We start from the raw sequence: 20240 nt of genomic DNA on the forward strand, positions 1-20240 counted from the left end.
CACACACACCCCTTTGAGAGCGGAGTGGTTGCTAGGCGATTTGAGTACTCCAATCATCATGGTCTGATGACTGCACATGCACAGATACACACAAACATACGTGTGCAAAATCAGATTTTTGTTCAAAAGGGTTCAAGGTCTATTAATAATAATTACTAAATAAGTATGAATTTATTCTAATACTTAAGAAGAACCTTCACACAATGGAACACTTAAAAACAAATATATTCGCAGCCTAACGTGCTTAAAATTCTGTTTGTTTCTTCAGGCATGTTAAAGGTAACACGACTTCATTTAATAATTCAGTATTTTCAAGAAGATGGACACATAAAGTGAGAGTACTCTACCATCTGGACTGATGTATAATATATGAGACACTAACTCAATCAGAAAAATGTCAATAAAATCTTTTTTAAATCATTTCAAAATCAGCTCTAAATCAAAATCAATCCAGTGGCGCAAAACCTATGACCAAACATTTATACAGGGGAGACTGGGGCTAGTTGTCTCACTTTTCTCAAGTGAAAATTTCTCAGGGCAAGTCTATTTCTGAAAGTCATTTTCTGTATTGACACAAAACTCTGACTACAAAAAGCTGAATATTTCCATTGCCCTAGGAAAAAAAAAAACAGTGAGGCATGCTGACACACCCTACGTTATCACAATGGGAACTCGCTATTTATTACACTGATTTGAGAAGAATACATTCGTTTGAAACATGAAATTCTATATAAAATAAAACAAAGCCAACTTTCACAACATATCTGTATTTTATAAGCTGTTTATTATACATAAAAATTGTGACTTGCACTCTTGTGAAGACCAAGTACACTTTCGCATACTTTAAAAAATATTTCTTATTATGGAAATAATATACTTAAGTGTAAGCTGAATGTAATGTTTTCATACAATTAATTATATGTTAACTGCAATGAAATGAAAATGTTTTAATTTAAAAGTTTATTAAATGTAATCAGCTGAACTTTAGAGTGCTTTTTGACCCACTCAAGTAGAACTTAAGTACATTTTTATATGTAATTTCATAATCACTTCTATTGTCATTGAAATATGGCTAAAGTACTGCTGGATGTCCTGACAAGCATTTATGGTAAACTAAATTATACTTCAATGTCATTTTTAATTAAACTGGTTCATCATGTATTTATATATATGTAATTACACATTTGTAATGATGACGTTGCAATTAAGTACATTAAAAATACATTAACTTTTAATGTAATATCAAATAACTCACTACAGTTAAAACTATTTAAACAATTTTTTTAAAGGTGTACTTAAGTGTGTTAAGAAACAGTCATGAAAATGTCTCTTTTCAAATACACTTAAGTATCCTTTTATTTCATTCATATTATATTATCTGCAAGAATTTGTTTTAAGTATACTTTTAAGTTTGAAGTAAACTTATTTTGAAGTGCACATTCAGTACAATTAAGTGTACTTCTTTTTTCACATGCACTGACCATGGCATTTATCACTCTGTAAAACATTGCAACATATAATCATTGCTGTTAATAGTGTTCAAGGTTTGTTTGAATACGTCATTAACTAACTGCGTGATTTTTACTGTGCATTTCTGCCATATGGACATCACCTCAACATAATCACCACTGATAAGTTACTCCTAAATATAATGTTGAAACTTTTAATTTTCTGTGAAGCTGCTTTGCAACAATTTGTATCGTGAAAAGTACTATACAAATTAACGTGAATTGAAGTTCAGATGAATTAAAACAGACCCCTACAATATGCCTGTATCATGTTGTCATCTGTTTGGTGATCTGCTTTCTGTCTTCAGCAGAACTGTGATTATTAGACTGAATGAGAGGCACAGAGATGCTCTTTCACACTGAGGCTGAACTTTCAGCAGCATCATTACAGTAAGAGGAGATGTTTGCTCTTATGGCAAGTCATCAGAGCACCTGTTAGCGTCGCTCTGGACGACGGCAGTCGCCTGGCCATGTGCGCTGATGAGACAGTGGAATCAGACACACCTGCTCTCCATCACAGACAATCAAAGGACTGGACAAATGTACCATCCGTGACCCAGTGAGTCATTCATCCTGGACATTCATTACCGTTCACAGTTTCATCTTCTTCAGCTATGGAAGTCAATGGCAGCCCACAGAACCATTTGAGGGAAAGTTATGAAAACTGGCACACAAATAGAGGACAGTCTCAACATTATCCACAGCAAATTTGGAGTATCTAACTCAAACTCTCTAGCGCCACTAACTGTCAAAGCTACACTCATGTTTATGCTAATAACTTTTGAAGTGGAAGGGCTAGAAACAGAATTCCTCTTTTTTCTTCTTTTCTTCGTTCGAGTGCATGAGGAACATGTAAGGCTATAACTCTGCGACATTTTGGGATATTGTGTTTGACCATAAATCAGACTGGTCTGGTTCTGAGTTGAATGGTAGCCAATTTTTTATTTTGTAGCAAAGTGCTATATTTTACGAATGCAATGGTGTATCACAGAGAAACTTGATTTTTGTCTTTGTCCCCATGCCCTGAAGCAACCTATGAAGCTTTGGGCTGGCGCCACCGAGTGATCACAATATATAACAACATTTACATATTCCAAATTTACATAATTTTACAGAATCCAACAGCAAGTTTTTCAAAAATCAGCCATTTTGTCTGTTGGCCATCTCTGCCATCATCAGAGAAGGAATGCCATTTCAGAGTGAAAGTTGGAATGGTCGGCACCTCTCTCCAACTCATTCCTGCTGTTCATCCGTGTTTTGTCTCTGTCTGCGGCACATGGTGGTTTGTTATTTTCCTGTCATCTACTACTGCACGTGGGGGAGCAATCAGCGCTAACTCGCAGCGCTGTGTGCTCCACTAATTGCGCACCTGTTACTCGTTTCCCCTTCCTATTTATTCCCGTCGATGGCTTCTCTCTGTGTCAGTATGTCATTTGTGTTACGTCTGCCCTTACCTTGTATGTTTTGAGATATCCTCTCTGCTTATCATTTTTTGGTACTGTGTCCAGGATCCTCAGGCGAGGATTAATTAATCCACTGGATAAAGTGTCTGGACTGGGAGCGCTACACTGAACTCTTCTCTGTCATCCTCCCCGCCATCAGTCCAGTTGGTGTGGGCACTGGGAGCCCCGTTTTCTCCTGAATTTTGTGTTGTCTAGTTTTGATGTTATCATCCGAAGTTTCTAATAAGCTTCATTCCTTTTTGGCACAGCACTTGAGTCCTCCTGTTTTTACACAGAGTTTTTGTGACAGAAAGTAAATGTTCAGATTTTGATTAAAGATTACCAAGACGAATTTTTTATTTTAATTTTTTCAGTGGATTAAAGGGGTCATGACATGGGTTTTTTGGTTTGTTTTATTATGTTCTCTTAGGTGCAATTATAATATTACTATAGTTTTTTGGACGAAAAACTTTTAAAATGTAGTGATTTATGACCTTTTTCCACCCAGTTTCTCATCTTCTGACTCAAACAGTCGGTTTTGGGGGGTTTTCCCCTTTAAGAGTTCAGTGTAAACGTCCACTGTTATGATTGGCTACGTAAAAAATTTAGTGATTTATGACCCTTTTCCACCCTGTTACTCAAACAGTCGGTTTTGGGGGGTTTTCCCCTTTAAGAGTTCAGTGTAACCGCCCACTTTTATGATTGGCTAACATCTTTTAACACGGGGCCTGAACATGACAGACTCTGGCCCTGTCCCAAATGGCACCCTAAACCCTCGCGGTCTTCCTCTGAGTCCCCACTTTCGTGACGTAATGCTGCTTTGACTGTTGTGTAGAAGTCTGCTGCGGAGCTTGCCCCATTGCGGGCTCGGCAGAAATGTGCATCGAGGACGCATAGCAGCTGCAAAGGGGGCGCTCACGAGCACCCTTCTGAATGCTAAAATGACAAATGGGACACCCTACGTTCTCGTAGACTTAACGGACACACACACACGCAGCGGCCATTGTAAGTCCGTAAGACCACAAATGCACATGAAGTGTTCCATTTGGGACAGGGCCTATGAAAACAATATGCAAGTAAACTAAGTAAAAACTCTGTGATTATTCATTATGAATAAAACTGCAATTAATGTTTTAAAAAGTAGTTTTTACATGAAATACATTACTTACAGTTATAATAGTCGGCACAGCCTGATCTTTGAGCAAAAGTGTTCTGGCAAAGCCAACATCATACTGCGATTTGTTCTCAAAACAGTCATCCGTGAAATGTAGTGAACACACGCGTAAATTAACACTGACGTGACCGGGACGTTCGCGAAAAATAAACTGAATCCATTTTTCCCTGATGTCTGGATCCTTCGGCAGCGTATTCAAACATGTTGTTTTTCCACATCGTCTGCCTGCCATCGCAATCTTATTGTAAACAGCTACTTCTTCAGACCCACTCGCTGCACGTCGACTGAACACCTGTGGGCGTGACAACGATGCAATGATGCAAAATTAGGCGTAGTTGTCTTGTGCTGGAGGCGGTCATATGCAAACGACTGGTGCTGGGTGACGTCACCTTGCCCCATAGGATCCACAACGAGCCGTATTTGGAGCTTGATTAAATAAATGCTTTGTTTATAATGGGATGGACGTCTTAAGCTATGAAACTTGCAGGAAGTTTTAGTGGTACAAAGACCTCTTATATGCCAGAAGATCAAGGCAAATTTGGTTTCTCATGTTATCACCCCTTTAACTTCATGGATTAATTGTTCACTTCAAGACTAGCAATGTGCACTAACAAAGTAAATAATGTAAATTCTTCAGTGTCACATGATCCTTCAGAAATCATTCTAATATACTGATTTACTGCTCAAGAAATGTTTTTATCATTATCATAGTTGAAAACAGTTGTGCTGCTTAATATTTTTGTGGAAACCGTGATACATTTTCCTTAATTATTTGATGAATAAACATTTTCAAAAGAACAGCATTTATTTGAAATATAATTTTTTTTGTAACAATGTAAAAGTCTTTTCTGTCTCTTGATCAATTTAATGTGTATTTGCTTAATAAAAGCATTCATAACAAAAATACAAAGATAAACATTGACGCCAAACTTTTTTCATTTATTAGTCGTTCAATGTTAACTTATACATACACATTCGTTCACTGTTAATTCATGTTTTTTTCATAATACACTATCAAAAGTTAATGTATGCAACTTGAAATGTTCAAAATGTATATCTACAAATTAAGCTTAACCTACTGTAGATAAAAACAAGCTATAAAAGTAGTGGTCATTGTTATTTAATGACACCCAATGCATTTGCCTTATGCATTTTAATGGATTTAATCTTATTGTATTTCGGTAAAATGTGTGTCCTGGGTCACATTAACAGCCCTTCCAGACACGTTCAACAATGTCAACTGACAACAAAACACTGACACACAAACTGCTTTATTTGGATCTCAAAAGTTTCGGGAGGATATTTTGGGGTGAAATAACCCACCTCCAACCAGTCAAAGACCTTGGATAGAAATAGTATAGCAGCAAAGCCACATTGCTTTTGATCAGTTCCTACAGACACGCTGTGTCTGCAGTTGGGTTTAATTCAGAGACAGGCAGAGCTCTGTGCTGTGATAGGATCTGTGTTTGTCTCAGATTAAAGGCCAGCTGTCCCTCTATAAAGGCACAGAGACATGCTGCTTCAAAAGAGACAACTGTCATTCAAGCAAACATCACAATTACCCAGCCCAGAGCTTCAGGCTTTGAAATAGAAATGAGTTACTTACAGGTGCTGCTGCTTTCTGCCAAAGCTGTCTTTTATCTATGAATATAGTTTCCTCGAAATGCCAATGAGCAGCCAAAACAGGAACACCAGGTACTATTTATAACTTCATTATATTGGTAATTAATGATAATTATAAATGGAAATAAATATAAATTGGAGATGCATTTGGTATTCGTGGATTATGTTATATTGGCCATCATATTGGTTGTCGTAATACATTTTTTATTCTATAATTAGTATCAGGCAACATATCAAAATATATGTACCTTTATAATATACTGACATCCACATTAAAAACACAGGTGGTAAAGAAAAAGTCACATGATAAATCAAATTCATCACAAGCAGCTTTTCCACAAGCTGAGGTAAATGCTAATATATACAAGGTGCACACAGTGTCATTCACACAAATACAAAACACCATCATGTTAACACACGTGTCATGGCTGGATAGAGAGGCATACACAGGAAGAACGATTCAGAGCTTCTTTATTTACACAAACTGAAGGAGAGCTTCAAACGGTAAGTTTTAAAACTGAAACATAACTTAAACTCTTGAAACTGAAGTGTAGCAGTCCTTATCTTAATCCTCTTTAGGAAGATCCAGCAAGACAGCGGGAGACACAGAGCCACTGAGATCCAGAGTGATGTGGAGAGGCATGAGGTAAGGTATGTAACCTTGAGACCAGTCAATGAGATACTGAAGTGAGTGAACAGATATAGTGCTCCGGTAAGTGACATCAGGTGTTTGTAATTAGTAATCTGGTGATTGTGAACGGGTGTAGGTGGCTGATGTGGCTGGTGAATCTGTGACAGTACCCCCTCCCCCCCGGGCGTCTCCTGGTGCCCGTAACCGATGGCGAGGACGACCGTGCCCCATAGGAGCAGGACGATCTGGGTGAGATTGATGGAAATCGGAGAGGAGTGATGGATCCAGAACATCATCTCTGTCCACCCATGATGTTTCGTCGGGACCGTACCCCTCCCAATCCACGAGGTATTGGAGCCGGCCGCCCCGCCGTCGGGAGTCTGGGATTTCTTTGACTCGGTAGATGGTTTCGTTGGAGTCGACCTCGGGAGGAGGAGGTATTTTGGGTTCTGTGGAAGGATGGAGAAGTGGATCAATAAAAGGTTTAAATAGGGATGCATGGAAGGTAGGTGAAATGTGATAAGTGGCTGGGAGTTGGAGTTCATAGGTGACATCATTGATTTGCCTTGTGATAGGGAAAGGTCCGATATAACGGGGACTCAGCTTCCTGCAGGGCAGCCGATGACGAATATCCCGAGTGGAGAGCCAGACTCGGTCGCCGGTTGATAGGTAGGTGTAGCGGAGCGATGGGCATCGGCAAGTGTGGATGGAGTCCAGAAGAGTGAGACGTAGAGTGGTAGGTGGAGGGGGTTCTGTGAGAGTGGCGGCACATGATAAAGCTTTGAGGTTCTTATGCCCAGGGCGGTAGGTTACTGTTAATCGGAAATGGGTGAAGAATAAGGCCTGTCGGGCTTGTCGGGGATTGAGACATTTAGCTTCACGGAGGTATTAGAGGTTCTTGTGATCAGTTATGACTTCGAAGGGATGTTGAGCCCCTTCCAACCAGTGCCGCCACTCTTCCAGCGCGAGTTTGATGGCTAGTAACTCGCGGTTCCCGATGTCGTAATTTTGTTCTGCCGGGGACATCTTCTTGGAGAAGTATGCGCATGGATGGAGTACGGGGGGTTCACCCTTCCATTGGGATAATACTGCACCTACTCCCAGAGTGGAAACATCCACTTCCACCACGAACTGATGGTTCGGATCTGGATGGGTTAGGGCTGGAGCGGTGCAGAAAGAGGATTTGAGCTGCAGAAATGCCTGTGTGGCTTCAGGCGTCCAGGAGAGGGTCTTTGGCTTCTGACGGTGGAGAGAGGTAAGTGGAGCCGACCGTTGACTATAATGGGCTATGAAGCGCCGATAGAAGTTTGCAAATCCCAGGAATCTCTGCAGCTCTTTGACCGTGGTGGGTTGTGGCCAATTCCTCACTGCTTCCACCTTGTTTTGGTCCATTTGGACTCCCTCTGGTGTGATAATGTAGCCCAGGAATTGAATGGTGAAGAATAAGGCCCATCGGGCTTGTCGGGGATTGAGACGTTTAGCTTCACGGAGGTATTGGAGGTTCTTGTGATCAGTTATGACTTCGAAGGGATGTTGAGCCCCTTCCAACCAGTGCCGCCAGTCTTCCAGTGCAAGTTTGATGGCCAGTAACTCGCGGTTCCCGATGTCGTAATTTTGCTCCGCCGGGGACATCTTCTTGGAGAAGTACACGCATGGATGGAGTACGGGGGGTTCACCCTTCCATTGGGATAATACTGCACCTACTCCTAGAGTGGAAGCATCCACTTCCACCACGAACTGGTGGTTCGGATCTGGATGGGTTAGGGCTGGAGCGGTGCAGAAAGAGGATTTGAGCTGCAGAAAGGCCTGTGTGGCTTCAGGCGTCCAGGAGAGGGTCTTTGGCTTCTGACGGAGGAGAGAGGTAAGTGGAGCGGACCGCTGACTATAATGGGCTATGAAGCGCCGATAGAAGTTTGCAAATCCCAGGAATCTCTGCAGCTCTTTGACCGTGGTGGGTTGTGGCCAATTCCTCACTGCTTCCACCTTGTTTTGGTCCATTTGGACTCCCTCTGGTGTGATAATGTAGCCCAGGAATTGAATGGTGGTTAGATGGAACTCACACTTTTCCTGCTTGAGGTAGAGGTGGTGCTCGCGGAGACGTTGGAGTACCTGGGAAACATGCTGTTGGTGTTCCTTAAGATTGGGTGAGTAAATGAGAATGTCGTCGATGTAGATGATTACGAATTGGTTGAGCATATCACGGAAGATTTCATTCATGAAGTTTTGGAAGATGGATGGGGAGTTTGAAAGGCCATACGGCATAACCAAGTACTCGTAGTGCCCAGATGGGATTATAAATGCAGTTTTCCATTCGTCTCCTCTTCGAATGCGGATTAGATTGTAGGCACTGTGTAGATAGAGTTTCGTGAAGATCCGGGCACCACGGAGCTCCTCCAACGAGGCTGGCACCAGAGGGAGTGGATAGGAAAATGTGATGGTTTGGGAGTTCAGTGCTCGATAGTCGATACAAGGGCGTAGGCCTCCATCCTTCTTCGCCACAAAGAAGAAACTGGATGCTGCAGGAGAAGTGGAAGGACGGATGAACCCCTGATGTAATGCCTCCTTGATGTACTCCTCCATAGCAGCGCGCTCCGGGATTGATAAGGGATAGACATGTCCTTTAGGTAATTTGGCCCCAGGCAGCAGGTCGATCGCACAGTCCCATGGCCGATGAGGTGGAAGATGGGTTGCCGCGACCTTGCTGAACATGTCCTGGAACGCCCTGTAGGCGGCTGGAATGTGGACTGAGCTTTGTGAAGCTGGGCTCTCAATAGTGGTAAAGCAGAGCGGTATGGAGAGCTTAGCTCGGCCTGGAAGAGGGAGATCTGCTAAACATGTCCTGAAACAGGATTTACCACACCGAAGTATTTCCCCGGAGTTCCAGTGGATGTCAGGATGATGTTTAGCCATCCAGAGACACCCCAGGATGAATATGGACCGTACTCACCGCTGAGCGTGTGGGGAGAATTGGGCAGAAGGGCAGAAGGTGCTCCTGGGACCCACAGTACATACAGAGCCCTTGGGTGACTCGGAGAGCCCGTTCCGTGGTTGATAGATGATAACGGTTAGTTTGCATCGGCTCGGGTGCTGGAGGAGCATTGCTCGGTGAGGCGGCAGCGGATGAGGAATCCTCGGTGAGACAAGCAGTTAGATGTTGGGAGATGTGTAGCTCTTTTTGCAGAAAGCTTTCTAGACCCATGGTGTCTTCATAGATGGACATTTGCTGTCTGATTGAAGGGTTTAGACCACGTCGGAACGCTGATAGAAGGGCCGTTTCGTTCCATCCGCTGCTTGCCGCGAAGGTATGGAATAGAACTGTATAGTCATGGATGGACATATTCACTTGCCGTAGTCGAAATAGCTCATCGTGCACGGAGATCGCCGAGGTAGTTTTGCCAAACACCTCGCGGAAATGATCCACGAAGGCATCATAGGAGCGCACTAGTGGACTGCGGGAATTCCAGAGAGCTTCGGCCCAATGCAGCGCCCTTCCAGACAGTAGTGACATGATGAATGCGATCTTCGCTCGATCATTCACAAACTGATGGGGTTGTAATTCGAAGTATAGTGAACACTGGAGTAGAAAACCGCTGCAGGCGGCCGCCTCACCGGAGTAGGTTGTGGGTTTGGCCATGGGACATGCAGAGGTCGATGGCATGATGGGAGGAGGCTGAATGGATTCGCGGCGTGCTTGAACCAGTTCGGTGAATGGATCTGGGGTGAGTGGTCTCTGTGCCTCCATAGCAAGCTTCAATCCGTAAATTTTCACTTCTGTTTTAAAGGACTGGTCTTCTGTCACGGCTGGATAGAGAGGCATACACAGGAAGAACGATTCAGAGCTTCTTTATTTAAACATACCACACCGAAGTATTTCCCCGGAGTTCCAGTGGATGTCAGGATGATGTTTAGCCATCCAGAGACACCCCAGGATGAATATGGACCGTACTCACCGCTGAGCGTGTGGGGAGAATTGGGCAGAAGGGCAGAAGGTGCTCCTGGGACCCACAGTACATACAGAGCCCTTGGGTGACTCGGAGAGCCCGTTCCGTGGTTGATAGATGATAACGGTTAGTTTGCATCGGCTCGGGTGCTGGAGGAGCATTGCTCGGTGAGGCGGCAGTACACAGGAAGAACGATTCAGAGCTTCTTTATTTAAACAAACTGAAGGAGAGCTTCAAACGGTAAGTTTTAAAACTAAAACATAACTTTAGCTCTTGAAACTGAAGGGTAACAGTCCTTATCTTAATCCTCTTTAGGAAGATCCAGCAAGACAGCGGGAGACACAGAGCCATTGAGATCCAGAGTGATATGGAGAGGCATGAGGTAAGGTATGTAACCTTGAGACCAGTCAATGTGATACTGAGGTGAGGGAACAGATATAGTGCTCCGGTAAGTGACATCAGGTGTTCGTAATTAGTAATCTGGTGATTGTGAACGGGTGTAGGTGGCTGGTGTGGCTGATGTGGCTGGTGAATCTGTGACACCATGGCACTAAAATAATGCAATAAACAGTCATTTAACAACATAAGATGTAACATAAAAGCCTAATGTACAGTACATAACTGATAAGAAAAAAATAAGAAGAAACAGTTATTTCAATAAAAAAACATCAAATGTAAATTCTGGCAATTTCAATGTTTGGTTTCTCATTGTAAATTATAAGATTACCTTTTTATTTCCAAAGACTTTTAGTAGTAGTAGTATTTAGTAGTATTTTGCTTTAAAAATTTATAAAATGTCCCATTAGATCTATTACAGTTTTTTACCATATACAGAGTAAAGGATTTTTTTAATAAGAATAAGGTTTTTACCATAGCATTTTTTAACAGTATTTTACCATTACAAATTACCATTACATCACTATTGTAACAATTTTAACAGTTAAATATACTGGCTGTAGCTTTGTCTTTCAGAGAACCCAGTATTTAAAATCAATATGTTTCCTAAATCTCTGAAAATTAGAGTAATGTTATGCTTTAGTGCAGTATATTGCTCCTCTAACCTTCTTAATGGGACAGTTCATCCAAAAATGTAAAACAAATACAAATAAAAAATGCTGTCATCATTTACTCACCTCATGTCATTCCAAACCTGTATGACAAAAGAAGATATTTTGAAGAATGCTGTAACAACACAATTTCACATTTGACTGCCATTGTATGGACAACAGAAGTCAATGGAAACTAAACTTTTCGGTTAGTGACATTCTTCAAAATATCTTCTTTTTGAGTTTCACAGAAGAAAGAAATTCAAACAGGTTTGGGTGAGTAACAGGGTGAGTAAATGATGACAGAATTTTCATTTCTGGGTGAACTATCCCTTTAAGTGCTTCTGGTGAAATTACACAATTAGAGTGTTTTAGAAACCAAATCTGTGAGTTCCACTTGCCATACCAGTATAATAATAATAACAACAACAACAATAATAATAATAATAAATAAGTATCTATTTCACATTCAGATTAAGTTCAATGAAAATGTAATGATAATGCAACATGCTGGTGGCATGTACAGCTGATGATTTAAAATATTTCAAAAGCTCAAAATCACATTCCAGAACCTTTTTTCTCATATGTTTGTGTATATGTGGTTATAATGGTTGCGTGTAAGCTGGTGCGGGTGGGATGGAAACATGGTCATCCTGCCCATCCCAAAATCCCCTAAACACACACAAGTGCACAGACAGACACGGAGACCAAAGTGTCTCTCTGGTTTCCTGTTAGTCAGCTCTCTGTGCAACCCACCCAGTGACCCAGCATTACACTACAAACCCATACACAAACACATATCTCTTTCCCAGCAGAGCTGTGAATAAGTCTATAATTGTAAAACGGAAAGCATTCAGAAAGCATCTGAGCAGTCATTTGCTATGTTGGTTAAAGTAAGCTGACTCTACACAACTGTAAAACAACTTAAAGTCTGCAAGAAATCAATCAAGAAAGCACTGTCTACTTTGTAAACACACATTGCTAGTCTTGAGGTGAAGAATTAATCCTTATAAATTAATCCACAGAATGAACTAACTATCCTTTCCAATCATCCTACAACCTGTCCGCTTGATCCTATCCCCACTCACCTCCTTCAGGCCATTTCTTCTTCAGTTATACCTGCGCTCACTCACATTATCAACACCTCTCTTCACACTGGTACATTTCCCACAGCATTTAAGCAGGCTCGGGTAACCACACTGCTTAAGAAACCCTCTCTAAATCCAGCACTTTTAGAAAACTACAGACCGGTATCCCTTCTTCCATTTATTGCCAAGACACTTGAGCGAGTGTCAACCATCTCTCTATGTTTCTTGCACGGAAAAACCTCCTGGACAACAACCAATCCGGCTTCAAAAGCGGCCACTCAACTGAGACTGCCCTGCTATCGGTTACTGAAGCCCTGAGACTGGCAAGAGCAGCTTCCAAATCCTCAGTACTCATATTGCTGGATCTGTCTGCTGCTTTTGACACAGTTAACCACCAGATCCTCCTGTCCACCCTCATGAAGATGGGCATCTTAGGAACTGCTCTCCAGTGGTTCAAGTCTTACCTCTCAGGTAGGTCCTTCAGGGTGTCTTGGAGGGGTGAGGTTTCCAAGTCACAACTTCTTGCTACTGGGGTTCCTCAGGGCTCAGTGCTTGGACCACTTCTCTTCTCCATCTACATGTCATCATTAGAATATGTCATTCAGAAACATGGCTTTTCCTATCACTGCTATGCTGATGACACTCAACTCTACTTCTCATTCCAACCAGATGATCCAACAGTAGCTGTTTGCATTGCAGCCTGTCTGACAGATATTTCTGGCTGGATGAAGGACCATCACATTCAACTCAACCTTGCTAAGACAGAACTGCTTATGGTCTCAGCCAACTAGGGCTGCCCTCGACTAAGGATTTTTCTGGTCGACTAGTAGTCGTTCATTTTAAGCATTAGTCGACTAATCGCACGTTTATTAATAAACCATTTAAATTAATAAAACATTTAAATAATTATAATGAGCCTTTAATTGCCTACAAAGCCTAATAAGCTCTCAAGCACACAAATAAAGCTTGCCATAGCGCACCGCAGAAGCTATGATTATGAATGTGTCAGGGAAAAACAGTAAGGAGGCTGCATTAACATTTTAATAATTCACTGATAAACAAGTGCTTTCTTTGTTTTGGCGACACCGACTCGTCATCTCCACAGTAGTGATGCGCCTGTGTGCATGTTTCACACGGATTACATAATCTGAGAATATTTGTTTTCCATTTGAATTGGTTAATTTGAAAGTAGACATTTCACTCTCTATAGATATATTTTAATGTCTGTAAGGCAAAGATATACACGGAGTTTCGCGCTCAAGTTCACAGACTGAGACGGCAGAAAGCGAATCCTGTTTGCTTTCATTATTTTATAAAAGCGCGTTTTGTTGTTATTGTGAGTGCACACAAATAAACATAGAGTCTTTACAGATTTGAAAGATGTATTACTCTTATCTGTATGACCAAAAATTACAGAGTATGTGAAGAGCAAGTGAGCGCACCGGCGCCTCCTGCAGTGAGTGCGATGCTGTTCAGCTTCCACACAGACACTTGAATAGCGGACATTTCTCTAGCTTAACATTAGATTGAGCGGCCATGTAAAGTTGCTAATACTTACATATTTCAGATGATAAGCCATATTTGTGGTGGATGATTGATAGGCAAGCATTTGGATGTCCTGCCGGATGTACTGTATTACCATAGATCAGCTGTTAACGATCTGCGTGACTTTGCCAATGTGGATTTTTTTTCTGCGACTAAGCGACTAAAAAAATTTTGGCCGACCAAGCCTCTTCTGGTCGACTAACGATTAGTCAACTATTAGGGGGCAGCTCTACAGCCAACCCAGCACTTCATCACAACTTTTCTATACAGCTAGGTTCGTCAACCATAACTCCTTCCAGGACAGCCAGGAACATTGGAGTTGTGATTGATGATCAGTTAAGCTTAACAGACCATATTGCTACAATGGCCCTGTCCTGCAGATTTGCCTTATACAACATTAGGAAGATTAGACCCTTCCTATCAGAGCAGTCCGCACAACTCCTTGTCCAAGCTCTTGTTCTCTCCAGACTAGACTATTGTAATGCTCTCTTGGCGGGCCTTCCGGCATTTACTATCAAGCCTCTGCAACTGATCCAGAATGCAGCAGGGAGAGTGGTCTTCAACGAGCTGAAGAAAGCCCACGTCACACCTCTCTCCATTAGTTTACACTGGCTGCCAATAGCATCAAATTCAAGGTACTGATGTTTGCCTACAAGACAACCACTGGCGCTGCACCAATATACCTAAACTCGCTGGTTCAGACTAATGTGCCCTCCAGAAGCTTGCGTTCTGCAAGTGAACGACGCCTTGTGGTGGCATCCAAAAGAGGTGCAAAATCACTCTCACTGACATTTTACTGGACTGTTCCCAGCTGGTGGAATGACCTGCCTATCTCAGTTCAAGCAGTCTTTAGCCATTTTCAAAAAACGTCTAAAGACACATCTTTCTCGCCACCACCTGACCAATTAATACTAGCACTTACCTATTCTATTCTATTCTATTCTATTCACTCAAATTTATTTAAAATAAAAAAACACCTTTCTATGTGTACTGTGCTAGACTAACTGACACTTGTCACATTATTTGTATACTGTTACTCTCTTGTTGGTCTGATTACTTCTATTGTTCTCCTCATTTGTAAGTCGCTTTGGATAAAAACGTCTGCTAAATGATTAAATGTAAAATGTCAATGTAAAATGTATTAACTACGACTTTTGCCTCAATAAACTCTTAATTTGCTGCTTATTAATAGTTAGTAAGGTAGTTGTTAAGTTTGGGTATTGGGTAGGATTAGGGATATAGAATATGGTCATGAAGAATAAATGCTTTATATGTACTAATAAACAACCAATATGTTAATTATAGGCATGCTAATAAGCAACTAGTTAATAGTGAGAACTGCTCCCTATACTAAAGCGTTACCGTGATCAAATCATGGACAAAGGGCTTTCTCTTGTTATTTTGTAAAACTAGTTGTATGTATACGAGTGTGTTTTTAGGCCTTAAAGTATGTGGTTGTATGTTTTTATAATGGTGTCATTAGGATAATGGTAACATAACTACAGTATTCTCAGAGGGATCTGGTGCCAGAGCTACAGTGACCATACAGTGGCCTCTCTATATGACACAACACCATGACGCTTCACTCCAGCAGAGGCAGTCGGACAGCAATTGAACATCACTGATCTGTTCAGGATCTGTTCACACAGACATGTATTCAGTCATATCAAAATTAACACATCAGCACAGCACAACATGACTGACAGCCAGTGATGATTCAATTAACAAAAACTTTAACTTTCACAACTCAGATGAAAATGTGCGACTGTGAGCGTATATCAACTATACTCAAATAACTATTCAAACCACAATACCACATTTGATTGTGTTACATTCAGCAATGTTGTTTATAAAGGTACACTGCTGTAAAAATCTCAATACAGAACAGAATAGTGTCCAACACAAAAAAAAACAACAATATAATGAAATGTCTATTTTGGCTATCACATCAGTTTAGGGACTAATTCTCACTGTTAACTAGTTGCTTATTAGCATGCATTTTACTAGCATATTGGCTGTTTAATTAGTACTTATAAAGCACATATTAACAACTTGTTTTGCATGATCATATTTTAGATCCCCTAATCCTACCCAATACTTAAACTTAAAGGGGTCATATGATGCGATTTCAAGTTTTCCTTTCTCTTTGGAGTGTTACAAGCTGTTCGTGAATAGATAAGATCCCTGAAGTTGCAAAGACTAAAGTCTCAAAACCAAAGAGATATTCTTTATCAAAGTTAAGACTCTGCCACGCCCCCCTAAAACGGCTCGTTCTAACACGCCCCCACATATCTAGGTCACTATGTGGGAATATTTGCATAATGTGCCCAAAACAACTACCTTACTAACTATTAATAAGCAGCAAATTAGGAGTTTACTAAGGCAAAGTTAATAGTTAATAGTGAGAATTGGACCTTATAAAATGTGACCCTATTTTGTCTTTCAGACAAACAAATGCACACGATCTTTACGCTACACTAACTTGCTCTGGACTAATTCTCCTATAAGCACTACTCACCACATCAAAACAACCATAAATACTTTCTTTATAACAGTCGCACTAGACTATGAATGCAGCCATCCAGAAACATAAATGATGAAATAAGACATCACCTTAGAGTTATAGCAGATACAGCAGAGAACTTCTGCTGGTCCTCTCAGTTCCCCAGCGTGCTTCTCACTCACACACACACACACACACACACACACACACACACACACACTCTCAGCGGAGGCACAGCCCCTCCCAGGGGAAACTCTGTGTCTCTGTCTCAATATCTTTCCTCAGCCTTCTCCTTCCTTTCCTCTATTTTTGTTTCTCTCTCCTGTTTTCCCTGTCTTCCTCCGCTCATTCTGGTGTAGCTCCAGGCTGCTTTGTCCTTCTCTGACCTGCTCCAGTAAAAGCTTCCCATCAGGCCCAGAATTTCTGATTGCCCAAGGGCCAGAAAGAACAAAACGAGAGAATGAAAGACTAAGATGGAAATAAACTCACGGCCCTGAAGAGCAGAAGTACTGCTGTCTTTTCTGCCAAAGATAGAAAAGGACAAAAAGAGCATCTTCATCTGTTGTGTTTTTGAAGAAATAAGTGATAGAAAATTCCTTCAGTATGAGTGCTGGGAATTGAGTGCAACATGCCTAAAATCCCCCAACTCTCTACATGAACGATACAGAAAATATGTATTTATAGTGTCACACCGAAGCTGTGTTTCTCAACCTTTTTGACTGCAAGGCCATCCATTATTCAAGACATTTAAAGACATTCATCATTCAAAGCCATGTAGCCTCAAATATTTTTGGTAATGCTGCTGTATGGATAAATCTGCCTATTTACAGAAACGAGGAGTGGCAGTATAATAAAACACCTAAGTAAATTAATTTAATAAAAGTAAATAATTACATCCTGTAATTACAGAAGTTTAAGAACCAAATGTTCTTCAGAGTTCTTTATGGCCTATGAATTGACATTTTCCAATGCCTCGTGAGGACGGGATGAGACATCTTTATGTTTAGCTATTTTAGCTTAGTTTAAGGATGTTTTAAACCATCTTGCGCCCCCTTGGAAGTGTTCTGAGGGAGTGGCTCCTGACTTCTGTCCCCCTAGCTGAGAACCACTGAACTAGAGGATGATGACAAAATTTTAAGATCACAGAACAGAACATTTCTTATACCTCCACTGCCTCCTGCTGGCTACAGATGATAAAGCAGCTAAAATAAATAAAAAAATTTGCACAAGTTGTGGCAGTCTGGCAATTATGGTTGGACCAATGTGGATTCAGGCGCACCCAACTGGCACAGTTTACAATTTTGTATGAAGTGAAACGACTGACATCACAATGCCATCCTAATTTTTTAACCTCTTCACTTCAAACTCTCTGTTCCATTCTAGTGTGTAACCTCCACTTTTCTGGATCTAATTCCAGATCGATAAAATCAAGTCTCATTCTACATTTTTTCCCCTTCAATATCCTGTTTCACTCAAAAATCACATTACAAATGTAAAATAGGTTGGGACTGTCAATTCAAATGGATTTGTTATTGTTGTTATATGGCTGCCCTTGTGGAAAAAAGATGTGCTAAATTGTTTTGAAAGTGGACTTGCTTTTTTTTTTTTTGTACTTGCAGACAATATGTGACCATGGATATATGTCTTAAGTGTCAATTTTTCGAAATTGAAATGTATACATCATCTGAAAACTGGATAAATAAGCTTTCCATTGATGTATGGTTTGTTAGGATAGGACAACATTTGGCCGAGATACAACTATTTGAAAATCTGGAATCTGAGGGTGCAAAAAAATCTAAATATTGAGAAAATCACCTTTAAATTTGTCCAAATGAAGCTCTTAGCAATGCATATTACTAATCAAAAATTAAGTTTTGATATATTTACAGTAGGAAATTTACAAAATATCTCCATGGAACATGATCTTTACTTAATATCCTAATGATTTTTGGCATAAAAGAAAAATCGATAATTTTGACCCATACAATGTTTTTTTGGCTATTGCTACAAATATACCCCAGCGACTTAAGACTGCTTTTGTGCTCCAGGGTCACATATAATATTAATGAAATAAAAGGCCACTTAAGTGTACTTAAGGAAAGTAAATTTTTATGACTGTGTCTTAACACACTTAAGTGCACTTTAAAGGGTTCACTTTAAAGGGTTTTAATCTGACAGTATTAATAATTCTAGTTTATTTCGTCATAATTCAAGTTTCCAATTGCCTAATTTACACAATAAACTCACAAAGCAGATACTGTACTTAAAACTTCAAACATGATTCAAGCATGATTATTCATATACAGTGGTGTGAAAAAGTGTTGGCCCCCTTCCTGATTTCTTTTTTTTTTTTGCATATTTGTCACACTTTAATCGTAGGTGTCATTGGTATATTCTCAGTATATTCTTAAAAGAAATATCATACCTCCCACAGGGTCCTAAAGTCCTTCTGCTCAATCCACAGTAGTTCACTGAACTCTCGGGTGACAATGGTGGCGTGCCGAGGCGTGTTGTCCAGAATAGACTCCCCGAAAGCTGTGCCGATGCCCAGTGTACAGATGGTGACAGCATCCTTAACATGAAGAGGAACACAGGTGAGAGCAAACTCTTTCAAAGAGGCAGAAATCAGATGAGAGGAGTCATATAAGCCATCTGAGATGTTTCTGATTGAGAGACTGCTGTGCTTCCACTTAGATCCAGGCCATTGTCAAGGACAGAGGCAATTTCACTCAACACACACAGAGAAAGAGAGAGGTCAGCTCATTTGACCCAGAGGTTTGTAATGTAAGACGCAGCTCTGATAGGAGTTGCTCTAGTTTTCTGCTGGGATCTATAATAAGCACCTGCACTCAATATAAAACGGCCACTGTGAGCATCCAAATGTATGATCATAAGCAGTTAAGTGATTCTGGTTCCAGTTCAGATTCTACTTAGCAACTGATAAATCCTTTTTTTTTTTTTTATCTTAGTAGTTTTTGCTCACGACACAAGCACAGAGAACAAAAAGCAACTGCTAAAGAACAGAGAGACACAACAAATGAGGGACATTCAGCAACCTGAACAGAATTTAGCCAGTTATTGCAGTGACACTAAATATTTGAAACGGTATAGATATTTGAGTGTTCAATCTCTTCTCATAATTGTCTAGTACCTAAATATAACTCCTTTTAGGTGAGAGACGTCTAAGAAGACCTGTTAATGTAATGCAATAACAGTTATGTAAATTATGATTTACATAACTGCTTGTCCCTGATGAACTATAGTGAATGTGTGAGTATGTGTATGTTCTATTATCAAGTCAGATTTATTTCTATAGTGCTATTCACAATACACATTAATTATTTTCACATACAGTTGAGATTTGCTATATGGTAAAATTAGCTCTTTATGGGAATATACTGTATGCAGATAAAGTTGGACATTATCTAACCTTATAATAATAATTTTGCAATAATACAAACGAACAAGCAGTTGAGATTTGCTACTCTATATAGCATATATACTACATATGCTATATAGCGCTGTATATGCCACTTTACATGAGTGTATACTACAGGGCTAAAATGTTAATATTATAATTTCTTTGATAGTTCAGACACAGGGTGAGCTCTGTCTCTAGTATTTTAAAGGGGTCATATGATGCTTTTTTAAAGATCATTATTTTGTGTATTTGGTGTAACAGAATATGTTGACATGCTTTAATGTTCAAAAAACACATTATTTTTCAAATACTGTACAT

General features: G+C 40.4%; 1 protein-coding gene across 1 annotated transcript in view; it reads right to left on the reverse strand.

Moving 5' to 3' along the window:
• LOC107671325 (rap guanine nucleotide exchange factor 4-like) overlaps window positions 1–20240 on the reverse strand; it is a 74548-nt gene that overhangs the window by 45837 nt on the left and 8471 nt on the right. The window contains exon 4 of the mRNA XM_016464219.1: window positions 18927–19073. Coding sequence (XP_016319705.1) covers window positions 18927–19073 — 147 coding nt within the window. The remainder of the gene's footprint in view (window positions 1–18926; window positions 19074–20240) is intronic.

This window comes from Sinocyclocheilus anshuiensis, unplaced genomic scaffold (genome assembly GCF_001515605.1).
Source record: "Sinocyclocheilus anshuiensis isolate Anshui unplaced genomic scaffold, SAMN03320099.WGS_v1.1 scaffold284, whole genome shotgun sequence".
Classification (NCBI taxonomy): domain Eukaryota; kingdom Metazoa; phylum Chordata; class Actinopteri; order Cypriniformes; family Cyprinidae; genus Sinocyclocheilus; species Sinocyclocheilus anshuiensis.